General features: G+C 42.7%; 1 protein-coding gene across 1 annotated transcript in view; it reads left to right on the top strand.

The window, feature by feature from the left end:
- CACNA1B (calcium voltage-gated channel subunit alpha1 B) overlaps window positions 1–23,398 on the top strand; it is a 252,680-nt gene that overhangs the window by 76,325 nt on the left and 152,957 nt on the right. The window contains exons 7-11 of the mRNA XM_051976837.1: window positions 682–785; window positions 5,680–5,795; window positions 5,929–5,985; window positions 6,648–6,737; window positions 12,062–12,271. Of these exons, the coding sequence (XP_051832797.1) occupies window positions 682–785; window positions 5,680–5,795; window positions 5,929–5,985; window positions 6,648–6,737; window positions 12,062–12,271 (577 nt within the window). The remainder of the gene's footprint in view (window positions 1–681; window positions 786–5,679; window positions 5,796–5,928; window positions 5,986–6,647; window positions 6,738–12,061; window positions 12,272–23,398) is intronic.

Raw genomic sequence — 23,398 nt, 5'->3', positions numbered from 1 at the left:
CTCGCTACTTTCCTGTAGTAGCTAGCACTCCGACGTGCTGTTGGTCTGTCCCCAATCAGTGATTTGTGATGGCAGACAAGGATTCTTTTCATCATCCTTTCCTCTGGCATGAGGCACAGAAACAGCATACAACTGTTAGTCCCCCTGAGTGATGAGGAGATCGAGGGTAAGGGGGGGAATAGAAGGGGAAACTAGCAGGGAGATAAGCAGTATTTCTTACCCTGGGTGTTTAGAAATGTAGAGCTGAGGTGCAAAAATGCTGAAAAGCCCCTGTCCTGCCCTGGGTGATCTGTACCTGTCTGTTCAATCCTGAGCAAGGTCTAAGAGCAGCAGAAGGGAGGCACAGGAGAAGGGTGAGCCAGCTGTCCTACCCAGGGTTTTTTTGACTTGGGGAATTTGTGAACTTTATAAAAAATATGTTGATAAATGTATTTCAGTATGATTGGTTTGTTTTGTAATCCTATATATTTTACTTTATGCATTTAAAATTATTATTCTGAGAAGTGGTCCATGGGCTTCACCAGCTTACAAAAGCAATTCATGATATATACAAAAAGTTAAGAACCCTCTTCTTTGAAGGGTGTGTGTATGTGAGAGGGGTGTGTTTGACAGTTTGGGGAAGAGTATCTATCTAGTCATTATTTTGTCTCCAATTTCTTATTCCTTTCCTGTTACTTCTAGACTAATGATGCAGCAGGAAATACCTGGAACTGGCTTTATTTCATCCCTCTCATCATCATTGGATCTTTCTTCATGCTCAACCTGGTTCTGGGAGTGCTCTCAGGGTAAGATGGGAAACTGTTACTTCATGCCCCAAGATGCTCTCTGAATAGGATGGGACTATGTAAGGTTAGAAAGTTGGGGGGCTCAGGGGAGATTTTAAATCAGGCAGGATACACAAATGCCACATTAGTGCCTAAGGTTCTAACTCCAGCCCTAGGATTTGCAAAGTGCCTGAAACATCTAAAAGCTTTTAAATCTGACTGCCTTGAAGAGATGATGGGGTTCCCCAGGCCCCTCTTTAACTCCTTTCTCCCCAGGCTGAGTCTGGAAGGAGGCCTGAAAAGAGGGCAACTGAAGGCCCCACAGTGGCCTGGATTCACATCCCTGGAGGCGCCTGTGCTGTTCATTCAGGCACTGCAGGGCTCATGTCATACGTTAATATTTAATAATGAATTAATATTTAATGCCTTGCACCGGGAACTGTGATTTCACAGTCTCAGTGGAGACAAGGCCCACGCAATAAGAACTCTTAGCTCCCTCCTCTGCCCTCCCTTATTCTTTCCCTATTTCTTTTCCCCTCCTCCCTTTCCCTGGGCTTTGAACACTGTTTCTTGGCTCCATCCATGGACAATTCTGTCTCCCAGAGTCATGATCTTCCCCCAGCTCTTCCCCTTTGTTCTCCAGAACCATGAAGTCCCCAGCTATTTCTTTCTGTATTCCAGATTTATATGCCCCTCAGTATTCCCCTTTGTCCTCCAGATCTATGACTGTCTGCCCTTGTCCCTCTCCTCCTCTAGATGGATGGGGTAGGGATGGAATTGAGGGCAAGGGGGACAGTGAATGATGAAATCAGACTGGATTCCAGATGTTGAACAGGAAAGCACTAGCCTAATAGAACCCCGGTGGGAGATCCCTTCTTCCCTCTTTTGCCCCCAACCAATCAACTCCTGGAAGCTAGATCCATTTACAAACTCCTATCCAGGGTTCTCTACTGGAGATGGAACTGGGAGAGCAGGAATCAGACTTGACCCGAGAGATTGAGCACACAGCCTGCTTTTGTAACCCATGTAATCAAGCCATTGCCAAGACTTCACTATGTACAGTTTAGATGGGATTAGAAAGTGACAGGAGGGAGACAGAGTGCTCAGTTTTATCTGAATGGAGTGTGCTCTCACTGCCCTTGTGGCCTTGCTGACCAGTCAGATTTTGTGATGGCTTTGATGGTTCCTGGGCTACCTTCCACCTTTGTTGGGCAGACAAATAGAAACAGAGCTGCCGGAGTATTTAGTGTTTAAAGCCCAGAAGGGTGGAGACATTGACTATAATAATTCTAAATTCTGCAGACCATTCTTTGGTTGCAGTGATTTGGGGGGCACTTCTGGGATTATAATCTATCCCTAGAAGGATTGCCTTCCCTTAGGGAGCCTAAATCAGGGAAATTTGAGGATTGAGCATTCACTTGGGTCTAGGTTAATTGATCTGCTTATAGTATAGGATCTGATTTAAGTGCCATATTATACAGATGAGAAAACTGAAGTCTTAGAGAGGGAAAGTAATTTATCTGAGGTTAAACAGGCAGTAAGCAGTGGATTCAGGATCTGAACCCCAGTTTTAAAATTTCAAATCCATATTGTCTTTCTATTGCCCCAGTGATTTAGAGCCAGTTCTCCTTGTACTCAGAGGCTGCACTCCCACCCCTTCAGGGATCCTTTCTTTCCTAGGAGGGGCTCAGAGATTAGAGTCAGGGCAAACAGTTCATGAGATTAACTGGCTAAACCCTTGTTATCCTGAAAGGGAAACAATCATGGACCAGGGCCAGAGTTTTCCCCAGGTCTCCTAGAGAGACTGAGGAAGACAGTTATCCGACACCCTCTCCAAGGGCTCTTCCTCAGCCTCTGCCCACAACAGTTACTGTGTGTGTCTGGAGGACGGCCATCTTTGTGTTCCATCCCCTGGGCAGACGTCTCCGAGGTGTGCTCAGAAGTTCCTCCCAGAGGAGAGATTAGCTGCAGACCCTATAAGGCCACTGCAGGCATGCACAATTGTAAGCTGATGAAACATGATTATCTCAGGAGCAGGAGCAGCCTGAGCCTCCTGCAGTCTGAGGCTGACATAAAGGGCCCTCAGCACGGTGCCCTCGTACCCGATGCCTGCAGGAGGCCTGGTGCTTTGATGTCTGGGCTTCAAAGCTCAGGGAAGGATCAGGCTTTGAACTGATATAGCATCTTTCTTCTTTACTCCCACGGCCCCACAGACATTTTCTCATTAATCCTTGGGGCTTCCTGGAAAAAGCAGGAGGCCGTTATTGTTAAGTACATTTTACAGATGGAGAAACTGAGGCCCCCCCAAGGTAGAGGTGACGCACTCATTGTGGAGGCAGAGATACAACTGAGCTCTCTGGCTTCTTGCCTGGCTCCTGAGTCCGGAGCCAGACTGGGGGCAATTGAGTTTTCAAGTGTGCTTCTCAACTGAGCTCTAATTAGTCAACAAGCATTTGTCGAGGCATTGAGATGTGCCAGGAACTGTGCTAAGTCCTGGGAAAACTAATACAAAGACCATATCTACCCTCAAGGAGCTTGCATTCTAATGGAGGAGACAACATATAAGAGGAACAGAAAAGGTGGATGAGCAGGAAGTTGATGATGACCCGGGGCAGGATGGGATGTGGGGGATGTCTAGAATGCCTGGTCTATAGCTCTTTGTTAAATGGAGGTTCTGGGAGGAACCCTCCGATCCAGAGATGGAGGGTGTGTCCAGTGGGAGAATTCTGGGGATCGAGGGAGCCAAAGGAAGTCTGGACTATGATGGAGACGACGCTACAGATAGCACGTCCCCAAGCTGCTCCTGCTGCCCCATCACTGAGGAAGGCAGGGAAGGTCGGGCATCCCGTAACAGAGACTTCCCTTGTTTCAAGGGACAAAGGAGGAGGTATTTTCACCGGCCTCTCCTTTTCTCCTTAAGAGACTTGGGGTTCAGGGAAGTAGTAGCAAATGCCAGTGAAGATGTGAGGAGGGAAGGTCTCCAGATAGCAGCTTTTAATTGGCTCAGATCATCCTGCTGAAGACTGCGGCCCATGGATCAGAAATCAGGGGCCTCTGACCTCAGGATCCAAGAAAGGCAACATAAGGTGCGGACAGAGATTTGAAACTGGAATCAGGAGTCTGAATAATTTCTCTCCGCCGCGTTTTCCTTATCTGTTGGATGAGCTGTTAGACTTCTAAGCAGACTTCTAGCTCTCGGCTCCAGCCATGATTCTGCCCTGTGGTTAAGGAGAAGCGTGTGACTAAGTAAAGTTAGGTAGGAGACCCCGTTTAGGACGCCGTGGCCGGTGTTCAGGAACTGGTCTGTGTCAGGGTCAAGGGTGATTGTATGATGGGTCAAGGGTGACAGGACTTACTGCTTAGTCTGTGGTAAGGGTGCAGGGAGCGAGTCTGGGCCAGGCAATAATAGTTATTCTAGCCTGGGGTTCTCTTTATTCAAGAGTAAAGTCAAGATCCGTGTGTCTCTGAAGTCAGGGGTCAGCATGGATATCTGACGCCTTTGTTCCCAAGGGTCGCATCTTTTCCCTTTCTCCCCCAATATTGTGTGCAAGGGATGCTACATGACTCCTAAGTCCTCTTTTGCCCCAGAAGTCTGGTAGTTTCAGATATGGAGCTTTCTTTTCTGGTTCTGGCTGGAGGAGGCAGCTCTTTCTTCTCAGAGAGACTGACCAGACAGACTTAATCAGCCAGGACATGACCTGGGGATCTTAGCCTATTCCTGCCCCAAAGCCAGAAGATCAAGAAGCCTTTGTTCTCCCCGGGATGATGTGAGAATGTTGGACACCAAATCCCAGGGCCTTTGAGGTGATGATGGTAGGAGGTGGAGAGAAGTCTCTGTTCCTTCCCTTCTAGTCCCTTAAGCACTCTATTTATCTGTGCCTCAAAGGTCTTCTTGTGTAAGTGGGGAGTATAGTTAACTTCAAAGGAAAGTCAGCCCTGGAGCCTTTGAAATCCTATCCTTCTTGCTCATCTCCCCATAACACTGAGCACCCCAGTCACCTCTGCTCTGTGGCTGTCCTGACTTTTTGATGTTTTCCTATGGCATTTTCATCCACATTTCTCTTTTCTTAAATCACATATCTTTCTTATTTCACATGTCTTTTTTCTTCTTCCTCTCTTGATTTCTGAGTTTCTTAGGATCTACCTCAGTAATAGCAAAAGAACTGAAGGACAATCAATCAATCAGCAAGTTGAATGATATTGTGAAAATAGCATTGGCTCTGAGTTCAAATTCTGCCTGCCATGCTTAGTATCTTTGTGGCCTCCCTGAACCCCGGTTTCCTCATTTTACAAATGAGGAAGTCAGACTAGATGGCCTCTGAAACATCCTCTAGCTCTGCATCCATGACTTTATTGCCTATGATCTATGAATGCAATACTCTATCCTTTGTGATCTCCTGTGCTTCATTATCTGTTCTCTAGGAGCCTTAGGGTAATTTTCACCCCATGGGGCTTTACTAAATGGAGCATTTTCCTGTCACTTAGGGAACACAATCTGTGAGAATATGCTGAGGTTCTTCTGTAACTATCCCTGCTTCTGAACTTTGGAAAGAGAGAGTATCCTGCCTCCAGGCAGGCTCTAGTCTAGATAGGGAGATTTGATTCACAGACTTGGAAAGGGAACCCCCTGTAAAAAAAACTTGGAGGGAAGAGAAAGGAGTTCAGATCCCTGCTTTGATTTCATAACTGGGTGACCGTGTGATATATAATCAGTCCCTTAGCCTCCCATAATGGCCGTAGTACTTGCTCTGCCTTCCACATAGGTTTGTCATAAGGAAATCCATCATTTGTCAATCTGAACATGGTCTAGGGATGTCAGCGAATCTCTATGATGCTTATTAGCCCTGGGGAACCAAGTGTGGGGTACCTAAGACCCAGCCCTTTAACCACTGCCCTTCCCTTGATCTAACTCCAGGGAATTTGCCAAAGAGAGAGAGAGGGTAGAAAACCGCCGGGCCTTTCTGAAGCTCCGCAGGCAGCAGCAGATTGAACGAGAGCTGAACGGTTACTTGGAGTGGATCTTCAAGGCTGGTAAGACCCTTTGGCACCAGGTGGAGAAGCTGCCCTCTCGGGCTGGGGTAGGAGGCAGGAGGGTCAGGTGGGCTTGTTTAATGGGGAGCACGGGGTCGGCTCCCGGGCTTAGCGTGGCTGTCTCCCCTTCCAGAGGAGGTCATGTTGGCGGAAGAGGACAAGAACGCGGATGAGAAGTCCCCTTTGGATGGTAGGTGGCTTTCTTGTTTGTTCTTCTCTGCCCCAAGGGACCTCAGGAGTGTTTGCTTCCTCAGACTCGGGACTCTCAGCAGGGGCTGGGCCCATAGTCTCATATGTCTCTCTGCTTCCCTCCCTCAACCTCACCATAGAGACCGCTGAGGGAATGGCATTCTTTCCCTTCAGTCTGTCTCCTCCCTATCCCCTTTTCTCATAAGATTCATCATCACAGGATGCTGGAGCTGGGAAGATCTTGGGGATCATCTTATCAAACACCCTCCTTTTATAGATGGGAGAACTGAGCCCTCGAGAGGTCAAGTGCCTGGCTCCAAGGCACACAGATGGAAGGGCTGTGGCTGAAACTCTTACGTCCAGTACTCCAGACCAGTCTGGTACCCCCCCAGCCTGGGAGTACTCACATTGATGTGAAAGGAAAGCACACAATGTACAAGAGAAAGAAATTGGAGGTTGAGGCCCTCAGTCTTGGTCTATGTGGTTGCTATTGTAATCCAGCTGAGGAAAGGAGAGAGGAACAAGAGGGCCAGCAGAAAAGCTGACTGGCAATTTAATTAACGCTTGTAGACTGACTTGACAATGGAGACTGGGGCCTGGGATGTTCCCCTGCTGGGTTGCTCACTGGGTCTGTTTCTGTTATCTCTACTTTGTTTAAAGCAGTGCTGAAGAGAGCAGCCACCAAGAAGAGTAAAAATGACTTGATCCATGCCGAAGAGGGGGACGATCGCTTCGCAGACCTCTGCTCTGTGGGTGAGTCCAGCACCTTCCTTTTCCATGGCACAGTGGCAAGAGGAGAGCCTCTGGAGGCAGCTGTGGCCTGGAGCTAGGTCCTGTAGGGTTCAGGGTGGCTACAGTTTGCCTTCACTTAAGTCTGAGGAGTTTCTACAAGGTTTGACCAGGAACATCCAGCAGGACGGGCTTTCTGAAAGTCTTCTTCACCTCTGGCCAGAGTTTCAAAGGATCCTGCTTGCCACGTAGATGGCCACGCTGGGCTCTGTTAGGAGATAGATGGTCAGTCTAAGTGTCAGAAGGGCTGAGCCTCTACCTGGTCTGTAAGGATAGCTTTCAGGGACTATTCATTTCTTCCTGATCATCTGTCTTACAGTTCAGATAAATTGTGTAAAAATCATTCCTGACAGAAATGTGTGTTTGGGATTGATGTCCCAGATCTCCCTTTCCTAAGAGTTTTTCTTTTTTCTAATAGATCATTCCTTCTTTCCACAAACACGTATTAAGTGCATATTTTGTACAGAACACTGTGCTTGGGTGCTATGAGAAACATAAGGTTTAGTAAAGACATGAAGCTCTGCGGTCTAGTAGGGAAAGATAATAAATAGACTAATTAAATAGAATACATAACTTTATATGAAGAAAAAAGAGGAACGAATATTCTGGGAGGTCATTGCTATGGAGGGGGTCATCATCAGCAAGAGAGACAAGCCTGGAGAAGTTGTCACTTGAGTTGGACTTAAAAAGATGGGTTGGAAGTCAACAGGCAAGGTCAGGGAGGAAGGGCATCCTTGAGCAATGTAAGCAAAGAGACAGAGGCAGAAGGGAGATGACATGTCAGGGAACAGTTTGGCAGAATAGAGAATATTATAGAAGGGAGTGATATGAGGGAGGTCTGGGAAAGTAAGGTGGTTTCTGATTGTCTCTGGCTCTGAATGCCAAGTTTACAGACTAGGAGGAAGTCTCTGCTATATCCAAGGTGCTACCCTATGTTTTGGAGGACTTGATGAAAAAAATGAGACGCCCTTGACCTCAAGGAACTTATGTTCTAATGAGGGGCAGTGTTTATATTGTACATAAGTACTAGATAATATAAAAGGAGAAAGGGAGAAAGAGGAGAGGAGGGAGAGAAAAAGAGGGAGGGAGAGAAGGAGGGAAGAAGAGAACTAAAAAAAAGAAGGGTGAGATAAAGCTTTTGTACAGGAGATAGCACCTCAACTTAGCTTTGAAGGAGAGTAGGGATTCTGCCAGATGAGTGTGGGAAAGGATTGCATCCTAGGAATTGAGAAACAACCCCTGAGAATGCTTTGAAGGTTGAGATGGAAGATGAAATCCTAAGTTTGGGGAGAAGTTAGAAAGGAAAGAATATGAAATGAGCTCTCTGTGGTGTCTGTTGGCAAAAAATGAGGAAACATGTGAAAGACATTTTATAGGCAGAATCAACAGGACTTGGGAATTGACTAACTGTGCAATGAGGGGAGACTTGTAGGGAATGGAGGAAGATAGCCTCTCTTCCATTATATGGCCCCATGGGGAATCCCATTTCCCCACCTTTTGGTCTCTCTTAGCTGCTATTTTCTTCTTCCCTCTGGTTCACCTGAGGTAGAGATTACATCTTTTTTGTTATTGTTGCTCAAAAAGAATTTTGAGTTTATTTAGGAAAGCATAAATAAAATAGAACACTGAACATGTAAAATAATGAGCTGCAAATGGGAGAGAGAGAAAGAGAGAGAGACACACACAGAAAGAGAGAGACAGAGAGACACACAGAGAGACAGAGAGAGATGGAGAGAACTAGGAGGAACAGTGAGCAGAATGCTGGGCCTAGAGTCTGAAAGACATCTTCTGGAGTTCAGATCAGACCCTTACTAGCTCTGTGACTCTGGACAAGTCACATAATCCTGTTTGCTTCGGTTTTCTCATTTGTAAAAGGAGCTGGAGAAGGAAATGGAAAACTACTTTTTTATCTTTGCCAAGAAAATTCCAAATGGGGTCACAAAGAGTCAGACATGATTGAAAAAGCCCTGAACAACAAGAAACCAGAGAATTTCTGAACTCATCCCATAGGTGGAAATATTTCCCAAGGGACCAAGTTTGCAAATGTGGCCCACGGGAAAGCCTTGGTCTTTGCCTCTTGCACCAAGGAGACCTTGGTCTCTTGCCCAAGATTATCACGAATCAGAGAGGCCAAGTGGGAAGCACCCCTGCTAGGGCTCCAGATTGACTCCTTTTCTCTTATCCTTTCAAAGATGGTACCTCCTACTGTGCTTGAAGAGGCTTCTGTAGCGTTAGATCTTGCAAGCAGGGCTTAAAACACCAAAGTGAAAAATGACACAGAGGATGGGGGCTGGCCTGGGGCTCAGGAAGTCAGGATTCAGAGCCTGCCTCAGACACTTCCTCAGCCTTGTGACCTGGGGAGTTCTCTGAGACTCAGTTTCTTCATCTGTAAAATGGAGTTGGTGCCTTGAGAGGTCCCCAAAATTTCTACCTACTTTAAAGCTGTAATTCTATGCCAGTGCACATCTCAAACCTGCCCTGGCCCAACGGGCTGGCCTCACCCCTGCTTTCTGTCATACAATTTTATAGTCTCACCTATACTTTGAATGTTATTAATATTATGTACATAGTTTCCACTAATAGTAGGGAAGGGTCATTTCATCACAAATTGCTAAAAGGTGGGCAGGGTTACCTTGGTGACTTCCTTACACAAACAATTTGGCTTTTCATTAAGTATGTTGAGCACCTGTTCACTCAGTTTATGCTTTTCTATAAAAGTATTAGTCTTTGTTGGAAAAGCTAAGGATAATTTTTTTAGTGTGTGCATAAGCATTAAATAGTTATGGCCAAATACATTATAATTTAGAACAAGATTTAAATCATTAGTCAAATAGGCATCTTTCCCACTAATAGTTAACTGTTGCCAATCACTGTTTAATCCAGTTCTAATTTTAAATAGGGCTTAAAAGATTATAATTTAGAGCAAAGTTATCAATTACTGCTTAATCTATCCTCATTTTAAATATGGTTAAGTAGAGTATAATTTAGAGCAAAGTTTAAATCATTAGAAACATTCAAGTCAGAGAGGTACCTTTTGCACTAATGGTGAACTGTTACCAATCACTGCTTAATCCAATCCTAGTTTTCCTCCCAGACTTTCTGTAGCATACATGCTTAACTCTGATTTTTAATACTCTGATCTTGATACTTATAGCAGAAAGCTTTTCTAAAGTAGATACCCATCTCTGGTTCTAATGCCTATATTTTAGGGCTTCAAGACAGCTTGGTGTCCCGGCTCTCTTCAACAATGAGAGGATTCAAACCAATCCCAATTGTTCAATGATGAAGAGAGCTGTCTACACCCGAGAGAGAACCATGGGAACTGAGTGTGGACCATAACATAGTATTCTCACTCTTTCTGTTGTTGCTTGCTTGCATTTTGTTTTCTTTCCCAGTTTTTTTCCTTCTTGATCCGATTTTTCTTGTACAGCAAGATAACTGTATAAATATGTATGTATATATTGGATTTAACATATATTTTAACATATTTAACATGTATTGGACCACCTGCCATCTAGGGGAGGAGGTGGGGGGAAGAAGGGGATAATTTGGAACAGAAATTTTTGCAATGGTTGGTGTTGGAAAATTACCCATGCATATGTTTTGTAAATAAAAAGCTTTAATAAAAAAAATTAAAAATTAAAAAAAAATTGGAAAAAAAAAAAAGACAGCTTGATATCAAAAGGCCAGGTAGATTTTGTTTTATTACAGTCTTCAGTTCCCTTCACTACTGCATCCACTTCCTGTCTCTCAACCTCTGAGGGAAGCCCCCTCTCCCCCGTCCCCCAGCTGCTCTCCTAAGTTCCCCGTTCTCAGTTTCTGCATCTTTTTCCTGATGGCCAAGCATGAAGAGAGAAAAACAGTGAGATGCCGCTGCTGTGTGTGAAAGCCTCTAATTGTCTGTCTTTATCTGATTGGAATGGAGTAATTTTCCGTCTTCTTCTGACTGGGTTGCTCCAATCCTCTCCCCACCTCCCCACCCCAGCCACTTCCTCTCCACACTGAATTTGCATATTGTGCATAAGTTTGCTTATTAAATACCAAGCCTGCAGCCTGCAACTTAGCTGGGGAATTACTGACTTGAGCTTTCCTGGCTTAGTGACAGCACGTTTCTGGTGCAATCTAAGGTGCTGAAGAGAAGGAGGACCAACTCATGAAAAGACGTGGAAGCAAAGCAGGAAGGAGTAAATTGTGCACAGGCAGCAGGCAGCACTTAACAGGTTTAAGGAGAGTTTAGAAAATAAAGTTGGTGAGCTTTGAATGTCAGACCACGAAGTTTGGACTCTATCCTGTAGACAGTAGAATCCCGTGGTAAATGCTGGAGTAGAAAAGTGATTCAATCTGATCTGGGCTTTACAAAAATTACTCTAGTCGTCTGGACTTCATGGGAACAGGGCAGAGATAGCTGACCAGGGATGAGACTGCTCTACTAGTCTAGGTGAAAAGTGAGGGTGAAGAGTAGGGGATTATCGGAATAGAAAGTTGAAGGTGAGGGGACAGCTTGAATCTGGGATATAGCTATAGGCTTTGAGTCTTACCCACTCGGCTTATCAGTATATGGAGGTAGGGAAATGTATGTGGTCCAGAAGATGGATGTATAAGGATCTCCATGTGGAGCTCCATGTGAATTGAAATGTGCATCTGTTAAGTCTCAACTCCTAGTGTGAGACCTGAAGGAACCTTAGAATACAGAAAATGAGAGCTGGAAGGGACACAGCCTGTCACAGTTATGAGAAGCCCTAGACCATAGGACTGGGGGGGGGTAAGGCGTGCTAATTGTCTCTTGGGCTCTTCTGTGTCCAGCTTCTCCGTTTGCTAGAGCCTAGAACATGGCATCACAACTTCAAGAGACTTTAGAACATAGTCCAGTGGAACCAAAAGAGACCTTCGAATATAGCCTGTTAGAACTAGATGAGACCTTTGAACACTGAGTGTTGTAGCTGGAAGGGAGCTTAGAACACGTTAGAGAGAGAAGAGTATTAGAACATTGCTTATCAGAACTGGATGAGACCTTTGAACACTGAGTGTTGTAGCTGGAAGGGAGCTTAGAACATGTTAGAGATAGAAGAGTATTAGAATATTGCTTATCAGAACTGAAAGAGACCTTTGAACAAAGCCAAAACCTTGTAATATCAAGTTTCATATTGGAAAAGGATCTTAAAACTGTCAGAGCAGAAGAGGCCTTAAAATTTAACCGGACAAGAGGGGATAGAATAATATAGGGGAGCAGGGAAGGTAATGACTGGCTGGGGGGCGTGCTAATTGTCCCTGGGCTCTTCTGTGTCCAGGTTCTCCGTTTGCTAGAGCTAGTTTGAAGAGTGGGAAGAATGACAGCTCCTCCTATTTCCGAAGGAAAGAGAAGATGTTCCGCTTCTTCATCCGCCGCATGGTGAAAGCCCAGACCTTCTACTGGATCGTCCTCTGCGTCGTGGCGTTGAACACCCTGTGTGTGGCTATGGTGCACTATGACCAGCCGCAGAGACTCACCAACGCTCTGTGTACGTATGCGACTCACCATTTCTCCCCCTTCCCCTGTTTTGGATGTGTCACCTCCCTGATCCTCCTCATCTCCTTCTTTCCTCTTTCTTCCTATTTCCTTCTTCCTCCTTGTTTTCCTGAGTTCCTTCTAGTCTAAAATTTGTCAGGATTAAGGCGGCCTGAATGGGAAGATCAGGATGATGCTCCAGCTGGCAGGGGGTCTTGTCCCCCATTCCAAAATTCTGTGTGCTGCAGCCTTCTCCTAAAACTCTCGGCCCAAATAGGTTCAGGAAGCTCGTCCTAGTGGCAGGTACTTTCCAGATCAAGAAGTCAGAATGGCTCCAGAGAGGCCCTTCCCTCTGACCAGGGCCCCTCCTAACTGACCTCTGAGCCCTCTTGGACCAGGGGAGAGCTGGAGCTAGGCTGGTATAGACTCCAGCTCCCTTCCCAGCTCGTGGTGAGAGGGGCTGATCACAGAGTGCCCCGTCAGCAGGAGAGGGGGTCCTTTTCTCATAGCAGCCTCAGCCTCCATGCTTTTCCCAGGATGCACATTGGGTGATCCTTTAGTTCCAGGGCAATAGGAACAGTGAGTAGGGGGCAGAGGATACTAAGGGGGAGGGGAAAAGGAGAGAGGATTGTCTGAGGGTGTAATATCTTTATGGAGAGGGTATGTACATACTGGGCTAGTCCCTCTCTTTCTCCCACTGCCCAAGCTAGGGTGGGAATAAGTACCCCTTCTTCCTGTGATACTTGAAATCCCAATCTGGGATCAGAGCCTGAAACTTTACGCTATCTCCCCCTGCTGGTAACTGTGACTTTCAGTCCTTCCTGGTAATATTTATGATTATTAATCATCATCATCATTATTATTTATTCATAGGGTCATGATTTTTCATCTGGAAGAGGGCTTAGTTGCCAGTTACCTCACTTGAACCCTTTGCAGATAAGGAAACTGAGGCTTCTAAGAAAGTTCCAGTTGCAAGGTCAACTAGCATAGAAATGACATGTTTATACAGCATAAAAGTGACTGAGTTCAAACCCACTTCTTTAGATTCCAACTTTAGTGCCCTCCCCACTATACCACATTGTTTCCACCGCTATATTTATGCGAAGAAGAAGGGGAAATGAAACTACTTGTTCCTTCTTAGGCCAGCAATTCTCAAGCTTTCTGGTTTGGGGACCCTTTGTCATTCTTAAAAATTATTGAGGATGCTCCCCAAAACTTTTGATTATATGAGTAATGCCTATTGATATTTGTCACATTGGAAATTAAAACTTATACACTTTAAATACTTATTTTTAATTGATTTTATAATAATAATAGATTAGCTATAAATAATAATAGCTTATATTAATACTATATCTTAATATATTATATTATATAAAAATAATATATCTTAATGAAAAATAATATTTTCCAAAACAAAAAAAATTAGTGAGAAGAGTATCATCGCATTACATATTTTTGTAAATTGCTTTTATGTCTGGTTTAGTTTTTTAAAAAGTTGGATTCTCCTGTCTTCTACATTCAAATTATTATATGTTCTATTGGTTGAAATATATGAATAAAAGGGGACTTCATATAGACATGAAGTTTGAAGTTAAGGCTAGAGCATTTTATGGAGGAATATTGCAAGAGGAAAATAATGTATTAGCGTATTTATGAAGATAATTTTGATCCTGTAGACCCCCTGAATGGGTCTAGGCTGCTTGAAGGGATCTCAGAACTCCTAAAGGTAAGGACCACACTTTGAGATCTGTTACTCCAATACAAAGAGAAATGGAAATGTACCTTTGATTTTGTCTTTGGGTTGAAAAGATAAAAAATCTCAGTGTTAAAGCTGGAGTTAGTACAAGAATGGCAAGTTCTAAAATAAACTGGACTAGGGAAAAGAAAGTCTACCTGATGGGGGAGGCAGGCAAACTGGGAAGGTTCATGCTTAGTGTAATGGAGGAAGGATGGTTGGACCAGCAGGTAAGTGTGGCCATAGATGATAGGTAGAAGGTTTAGAGGTGTGCCCTGGATATTAGGGAGATCTGGAGGTAGGTAGGGGATTGGGTAAACGTCTGGCATTAGAGAACGTGACATAACAGAGTGAGGACCTAGACACTGGCTCTGGACACAACTGGACATGACTCTGGCACTGGGAAGACTAATAAGAAGTCAAGGGCCTCAATCCTAGAAGAACTGGGGTGCTCGAAACTATGGGAGGAACCTGGGAATGAGAAATAAGATGGTGACCCATTTACTGAAAAGGGTTGTAAAACAAGGACTTGGTCATAGGAAATAAGGCAAGAATCCTATTTCTCCGACCAGAGTGCACAATTGGAACTGGTCCAGCCAGGTTTTCTTTATATTCCTCTGCCTTTGTTCTGGCTTGTTCCTTGTTCTGGGCTGAGCCTGGGGGCTGTCCAGGAGGCGGGGTGGGAGGAGAATGGGGAGGACTGGTAAATGGACCCAGCTGGGGGACTGGAGGGATGTGGGGACAGTGAGCCAGGATGGTCATTAGAGAAATAATAGACTATTGTGCAGAGGCAATTAGAAATCATAAATTTAGAACTTCTTCTAGCTATTCAATTTCTGGAAATTTCTCAGCTTGTAAAAGGGAGAAAAAAAGACTTTAGATTTCAAACTCTGTTGGGGGATTTCAGTCGCTTGATTATGGCTCTTGGCTAAACTCTGAACAAACTTGCCTATGAAAGGCTGGGAGTGGGGATCAGTTTATCAGGTGCTTAACTCACCTACCTCAAAATTCCTTTCAATCCAAGGAGTATTTACTGAGGGCCTGGTATCTATGAAGACTTAGGCTAGATGGGAGGAGAAAAAGAGTTAAGTTAAAAATCTCTAGTTCCTGTGCTCAGGGAGGGATGTGTGACACATTTGAATGGCAATGGCTATATAATACAAAATAAAGCGTGATCTATATGTGAGATGATGTTAAAGTAGGGATTTTTAAAGACTTAGTGCTTACTTATTAGATATAAGGTCTGGGAAACAGGGCAGTATCTAAGATGATACCCAAGTTTTGAAAACAGGAACCAGGCTAAATGTTAGTTTTGCACAAAGGGATATTTGAGTCAGAAGTAGGAGGAGGTTAGGGGGAAAGCTAATAAGTTCAGTTTTGAATATGTTAAAGAAGAGTGTTATTAGTTAGAGCCAGCTGTGTGGTCCAGTGGGCCTGGAGTCAGGAAATCTGAGTTCAAATTTGAGCTCACCCTCTTCTGAGCTGTGTGAGTGAGACCCTGGGCACTTAGTTCACTTAACCTCTGTTTGATTGTATGGGGTAACAATAATACCTATCTCCCCAGGGTTGCTATGAAGATAAAAATGAGACAATATTTGTAGGGCACACTGCAAACCTTAAAACTCTGCGTAAATGCTAAGTGTTTATTATTGGTGTTCCATAGTGAGGGTAATATGTTCCACGGGCAGGTGCAGATGTGGTTTGGAACTGAAAAGAGATCTCAGTATTGGAGGCAGAGCTCGGTGAGTCATGTGGGTGGTGTTAATAACTGAGACCATGGGAATGAATAAGATTGATTGTCGAGAAAGAAAATGTAGAGAGGAAAGCTAGGAATAATTGAATTTCTAAACCTAAGGAGAAGAGAATGATGAGAAAGAACTGGTGGCCAAAAGTACTACTTAATGCAGAGAAGTCAATGAGAATGAAAACTGAAAAAAGGCCTTTGGATTTGGTGATTTAGGGAGAATCAGAAACTTCAGAAAGCAGTTCCAACAGAATGGTAGGGGCCAGGTGAATGGGAGCCTAAGAAAGAGAGAAACTAGAAAGTTGAGACAAAAGAAGTTTGTCATTGAAGGAGAGGAATAAAAAGGGGCAGAGGCTGTATGAAGGAAGGTAGGGTGAGTTGAACTTGAAGTGATGAAGAGGGAGAGTGAGGCTATTAGTATAAGCAGCAGGGCAGCTAATCAGGGGGTTATTTCTGAATCCTCTACTTCTGACAAGGCAAGCTTTGAGCAGCCTCAATTCACTAACTTTTGAAAACATTTTTATTGATATCTTTTGTTTTTGCATCAATTTCATTTCCAGCTGTATCCCTCCCCTTCTTCCTCCTGCAAGCCTGCTTTTGTAACAAAGAATAAAAAAGAAAGAAGGAAAGAAAAGGCAGTTTAGCAAAACTAACCAACCCTTCAACAGCGCCAGACAATACATACAATGTTCTACAACCCCCCCAACTGCAGCAAGAGAAGGGAGGGAGGTGTATTTTCTCATCTGTTCTCTGGGCCCCAGCGTGGTCATTATAATTACACAATGTTCAGTTTCATTTTTTTTTTGTTCTTTCTATTTATATTGTTGTCGGCATTATATGCATTGTTTTCTCACTCTGCTTACTTCACTCATTTAGGTTTCTGGTATGGAAAGTGAAAAATGCCTTTGAATCCTGAAAACTTTTATGAGAAACTCAGTGTAATTATATCTATGTCTATCCTATCTCTATGTCATCTGTATCTGTAATCCACTATATTTATGACTGTATCTCTTAGACACATGGGGCTTGGATTGGGATAGGAATCTCCTCTCCCAAATAAGGAAACTACTTTCACTAAAATCGGTTGGCCCCTCTTCCTCAACCTGTCATCTCAGAGCAATTTTCTAAGAGAATAAGTGACTTACCCGGATCACATAAACATCATCTTTCTGGGCTCAGTGAACCTCTGTATAGCTTGTACCATAGTACCCTGTGGGCGTTGATAGGCTGTAAGACTGTAAGCTAAAGAACAGCTGCCAATCTGCCTTGATAGAGGGAGTTTATTTACTTTCTGCAATAATGAAATCAAAGCCTCTCCCCTCTAAAATGTGCTGCTATTTCTGCCAGTCGTTAGTGTTTTAGAATGATCAGAATAACAAGAATGGCCTATAATCATTCAACAAAGATCAGTCAATGAGTACTGATCAAGTGCCCACCATGTGTCAGTCACCATGGTAGGTATTGTGTTTATAGATACAAAAAATGAAGCAACCTTTGTCGCAAAGAGCTTATGTTGTGGGAGAGACCAAAAAAAAAATATGAAGACATACATAGCATCAGTATAGCTTTTGGAAGATACTTTTGGCTTGGGCCTTCCCAGATTGCCTCCCTGCTCCCCCCAGTCAGATAAGATTTTCAGGGCTTTAGTCTAACCTTTTCCAGGACTAGCTAGAATATAGCATTAATAGCTTAACATCATACCTTAGTATGATACTCTTGGGTCAGCCTGTAAAAATTAATATACAATATATACATAGATATGTATTTGTGGGTAGGTATATGTATGTATAGATATATATGTATGTGTTGTAAATATATTTGTGTGTGTATATAAAAAAAACAATTTTATTGCTGTTGAGTCATGTTTAAGTCTTTGTGACTCCATTTGGAGTTTTCTTGGCAAGGATACTAAAGTAGTTTGCCATTTTCTCCTCTATTTCATTTTATAGATGAGGAAACTGAGGTAAACAGGGTTAAGTGAAGTGACAGAGGATCATTCAACTAGTAAGTCTCTGAAATCAGATTTGAACGGAGTTCTTTTTTTCTCTGGCACTTGTCTACTGTGCCATCTAGATGCTTATATGTATATGTGTGTATGTATATATATATGTAATTATATATACCAAGAGATCTCTTAGCCTGATTTAAAAAGATCCTATTGTATTGAAACGATATTTTCCCCATGTGGCATTATGGAGTAATTGCTCTCATGTGTGAACTGGTGTTTTGGGCCGGTTGATTCTAAACTGAGATTGCCGTACAGCCAGTCTAGACGTCAGTATGTTGCTCTAAAGCCAATTTCTGGTTGAGTTTCTCCTTACTGGGCAGATTCTATGCCTATTGCCCCAATTCCCCTTTCCTTCCTCTGTGCCGTCTCTGAGTACTGGCTGCTGGGATTATGCTTCCCTGGCCCAGAGTTTGCATACAGTCCTGGTCTGTCTGTCCCCTTTTCTGACCGACCTTTGAAGAAACCTGAAATACTTTTGGGATTTTGCTCCCACTGCTCACAGGGGGCCAGACAATGAGAGAAAAATTAGATTAAGTCCAGAAGAACAATGTCTCAGAACTGAGTCTTAGAAGACAATTTTTTTGGTTCATCTCTGGAGGGGAAGAGGTTTGAAGAGGTTTGAAGAGGTTACTTCCTTGCTTGGTTTTCCTGTCACTTAGCTCTGGTTTTGTTCTTCTACAGCGCTGAGAGAGACCTATCCCTCTTTTCCTTCCTGTGAGCCGGTTTAGTCCCTGGTACCTCTCCTATGTCCCCCATACCTACCCTTGCTTCAAGAGCAGATTCATTCTCTACTTTAGACTCAAGGGCTGACACACTACGCACAAAACAACTCCTGCTTGGATCACAAAGTAAGGTCTTTGCTGGAAGCAGCTCTGAGATGAGATTCATCTTTATTTCAAAGAATAACCCTTTCTGAAAGTCTTCCCAGATTTCCTGACATAGACAAGTCCTCAGACCACACCTAATACAATTCAGGAGAGTCCAGCAAAAGTTTTACCAGGTGATGGTGTTTACAACAGGACTCTTATGCATTTGGATTGGGCCTTCCTGTGCCCAGTGATTTGGGGAACGGAGGCCTAGGTTGTGGTCCCAGAAGGCACTGTGGTCAGGAGACATAGTCTTAGAGGCTGAGGCTGAGATGGTGAGAAGAGACTAGAACTGAACCTTTGAGAAATTCTCCCATGCCTGGAAACACTCCCCAAAGACCCAGTTACGCTATGAGTCCACAGGGAACAGTCATGGTGTTTTCTCTTAATTCTCCTAGGAATTCTTTCTAAAAGCTCACATGGATTTTTCCCTTTTAGCTTATTTTCACTAAAATGTCAAGGCCAGTAAATTTTTATTTTCTACTTTTTTTCCCTCTGTCTTGATCTTTCTGTCTCTTTTCTCCCAGATGCTTAAAACTGACCTTAGCAAACTCTTAGATCCACAGATAGTGTTGTGAAAAACATCCTATCTTTTGTACAGCTACTTCATCTTTTATCTGTTTGGGGGATCCATGTTTCTCTGAGCAGCCCTTGAATTAGGAATTAGGCATTTATTGAAAGTGCCTGCTGTGTGCCAGGTAACTGTGTGGTTAAGAATCCAAAGGTATAAGCAAAAGAGTCCTTACCATCAAGGGATTTATTTTCTAGCAGGGAAGACACACACACACACAGATACATTCTCACATGATAGATACAAAGTGACAAAGCAATTTGGAGGAGAGCTGAGGAGATCAGGAAAGGCTTCCTGGAGAAAGTGGTGATTGAATTGAATCTAAAAAGAAAGTGGCTCACTATGGATCAGCCCCAGACCAAACCTACCATTAACCCTTCAGAGCTAAGATCTAATGAAATGAAGGCTCTCATGGTATTCCACTTTTTTGAGGCTAGTAAGGAAACCTTTGTGATGAACTCTTAAGTGCAGATTTAAGTATAATTTTTTCACTTTATTTTTCTTGCTTTTTGTTTTTACAATGTGGCTAAAATAGAGATATGTTTTATATTATATATATATAACTGATGTTACTTGCCTTCTCAGTGGTTGGGGAAGGGTTTAAAATAAACAATAAACTTAATAAAAAAACATTTTTTAGTTCAGGACCTCAGATTAAAACACACATACTCACACACACATACATGCTCTTGGGCACAATCTCTGTGGCTTTATTGGTCAGCTTGACCTCTGGACTTAGAGGGAAAAAGAGATGTGATTGTTCACTTAGAAGTGGCTGTTGAAAGAAGTCTCATTTTCCAGAGAAAAAAACCTGAAACTTGCCCATCTTGGGTAACTGAAAGCATTGATCTCAATTGTAGAAGGGTGATTTAAAGACTGTCCACTGGGCCAAGAGTGATCAAGACTAGTGTTTGTGCTGGCAACTGGATGGATCCCAGCTAAAGATTATGTATGTTGGGGATGGGATGTTAACCAAAATCAACTGAATGCTAGAATGTTCCTGTTAATGTAGATATGGAATTCAAGAAAGGGAAGTTAGATGCATATTCTATTAATTACCATACCATAATTTTCTTAACCATGCCCCAATTAATGGATACCTACTTTTAGTGTTTTGCTACCACCAAAAAAAGTATTGCTATGATCATTTTGGTACACATATGACCTTTCTTTCCATGTTTTGACTTCCTTGGAGTATATGCACCATGGTAGGACTGTTACATCAAAAGGTGGGCTGGGAGCTTTGGGGAAGGAAAAATGTGGATACATTCTTGGTGCTGCCTAGGACAAAAGAAGGTATATTTAGCCAACTCTGATCTCAGTCCTTCAACTCTTAGCGGCAAGACTCTACGTGGCCATAGTGTAACTCAGGTCTTGCTTCTCTCATTAGCGTACAGCTTCTGATGGACCCAAAAAGGGTTTGCAACCAAGTCAATGCCAGCCAAAAGCAGGTGCTGTTTGCTGATGGGGATAAGATGAGAGAACAGTGACCGTTGACTTGTGGGAGAGGCATGAATGAGATCTTGGAAATTAGTCACAAACAAAGGGTCAAACATTGAACCTGCATCCTGTCTTACTATTAGGGAATGGGATTGGCTCTCAACTCGGCCTCTGGACTTTGCATCTGGCCCGAGTTCTGCGATAAGGAGCCTCTATAGACCCACTGTGACCTGATGGGTGATTGGGGATAGGTCATTCAATGGCCCTGACTTTGAGACATCATAATACCTGAATGAAAAAATTGAAAACTCTGTTGTTAACTAAGTTCATTCCACCTGTTTCCCCATATACAGACCACAAGCAATATTCGAGCTGACTGAACATTTCACTTTTCATCTGAATATTTAGAGATTGTGTAGACATAGCCAGTGATCTCTGATTGTCCCATTTTATGTTTGTATTTTTTCCCCTGGGCCTTGCATGTAATAGGCTCTTAATAAGTGTCGGTTCAATTGAATCGAATTGAACTGGACTGACTAGAAATGTCATTTGTCAGTCAGGGAGTGACAGAGATGAGCTACTACCTGCCTAAGGGGGATGCACAGATAGGGCAGACAACCAGGCCAAGAATGAATCGGGAATGGCACTAATTTGAAACATATATTTAAAATAAGATTAGATTATTTGTTCCAAACTTTTTTCTCTTATAAAATTCTATTATAAAATGCTTTTGTTTAGGACAGTTAAATTAAATTTTCAGCCCGAATAGATGCTGGAACCCAAATGACATTTTCAGACCCTAGACAAAGCAGTGTGTCACAAGACCCTAGACTTATGGCTGGTTTCCAAGGTCATCCAGTGACTTCAATCCAAAAAACTCCTCTCTATTTCTATTGTTCTGACAACTACAGAAGCACGTTTAATTCAATTCAATTAAAGAAATATATACAAGCTACCATGGAGATATAATGATAAAAAGAAATAGGCCATTCCAGCCTTCGAAAAGTCTACATTTGAGGGAGCTTCAATATTTACAAAAGATATATACATATATATACACACACACATATGGATGTGTGATTTACATATACATATCATATGCATGTATATATAAGTGTGTCTATATATTATATATAATACAAATGTACATATATTTATATAGTGGGAAAGGGAGAGCACTGAAAATTGAGGGAAGTTTAGGAAGGGCTTCCCAAGGAAGTGGCACCTACACTCAGTTCTGAAGGAAGACAGGAATTATAAAGGGTGGGGAAAGGGGGTAATCTGGGAGACAGAAAACAACCATGTTGAGTTTTGGGGGAAAACACAGTAGGTCAAATTGGCAAAGATATAGAATGTGTAAAAACAATATGAAATAAATTTGAAAAAGTAGGTGGGAATTGTCAATAAATATTTATTGAACATGTTCAATATACTAGATTGCAGAGTATTTCAAATGCCAGTTTGAGGAATTTGCAATATATCTTTGGTGCAACAGAAAACCAGTGAACACTTTGAGGAGAGGAATGAATTACTTAAACCCATGTCTTAGGAATATTAATTTGGCAGCTCTGTGGAAGATGGAGGGAGAAAGGAAAAACTGTAAAAAGGAAGGTGATTGCAGTTGTCTGATGAAAGGTGATAAGAAAATGAGTCAAATTAGTGACTCTTGCTTGAATGGTAAGAAGGAAAATGATTTGAGAGATGCTGTGGAGATATCATTGATGAGACCTAGTTACTGAATAGATGTGGGGATATGAGAGAAGAGTGAGTTAAGGATGACTCAGATAACACTGGGTAACTGGAAAAAGATGGTCATGGCTTCTATAGAAATAGGGAAGTTTGGAGGAGGGATGGATTTTTCTTGGAAAGGGAACATGAAATGCACTGGGGTCTGAGATTAGATGTCTCCTGGAAGTCAGAGGCTAGGGAAACTTGGACCTTTGGACACTTTCACTTTGAAAGGACCAACCAATTCTGACCCTAAATCTTCTGGCCTCTACTTACTTAAAATCTGGATTTCTGAGTTGCCCTCCTCCTATATGCAGCACTCCCTCCCCTGACAAATTCTATCTCTTAATTTTCATTAAATTGCCTGTTTTTTTTTCTAGAAAGTGGTATGGTTTAAGAAAAAGAACATTGCATTTGGAGATGCATCAGACCAATTGCAGTAGACTTGTGATGGAAAGAGTCATCCACAGCCAAAGAGAGGATTATGGGGATTAAATGTAGATCACAACATATTTTCACCTTTGTTGTTGTTGTTGTTGTTATTTGCTTATTTTTTCTCATTTTTACCTTTTTTGTTCTAATTTTTCTTGTGCAGCATGATAAGTGTGGAAATATGTTTAGAAGAATTACACATATTTACCTTTTATTGAATTACTTGCTGTCTAGGGGAGGAAGGAAGTAGAATTGGAGGGAGAAAAATTTGGAACATGAGGTTTTACAAAAGTGAATGTTGAAAACTATCTTTGCATGTATTTTGAAAAATAGAAAGCTATAACAAGAAGAAGAGTATTGCATTTGGAGTCAAAAGACTTAGGTTCAGATTCTAGTACTACTGCTTCCTGAGGAACCTGGGACAAGTTTTTATCCTCATTTTTCCTATCTTTAAAATGTATGTATCTCTAAATTTGTGGGGAGAGAAATTTCAGCTTTAAAGTCTTCCAGCTTTAAAATCCAAAGATCCAATTACTTTGTCCTCCCATGACTCCTTTCTCTCATTTTTATTTGAAAATCCTGGAAGCCTGATTTCTGGTTTTATGTAGCATAT

This window comes from Antechinus flavipes, chromosome 2, assembly GCF_016432865.1.
Source record: "Antechinus flavipes isolate AdamAnt ecotype Samford, QLD, Australia chromosome 2, AdamAnt_v2, whole genome shotgun sequence".
Taxonomy (NCBI): domain Eukaryota; kingdom Metazoa; phylum Chordata; class Mammalia; order Dasyuromorphia; family Dasyuridae; genus Antechinus; species Antechinus flavipes.
The sequence above is the reverse complement of the archived record's forward strand: the minus strand, read 5'-3'. Positions and strand labels throughout refer to the sequence as shown.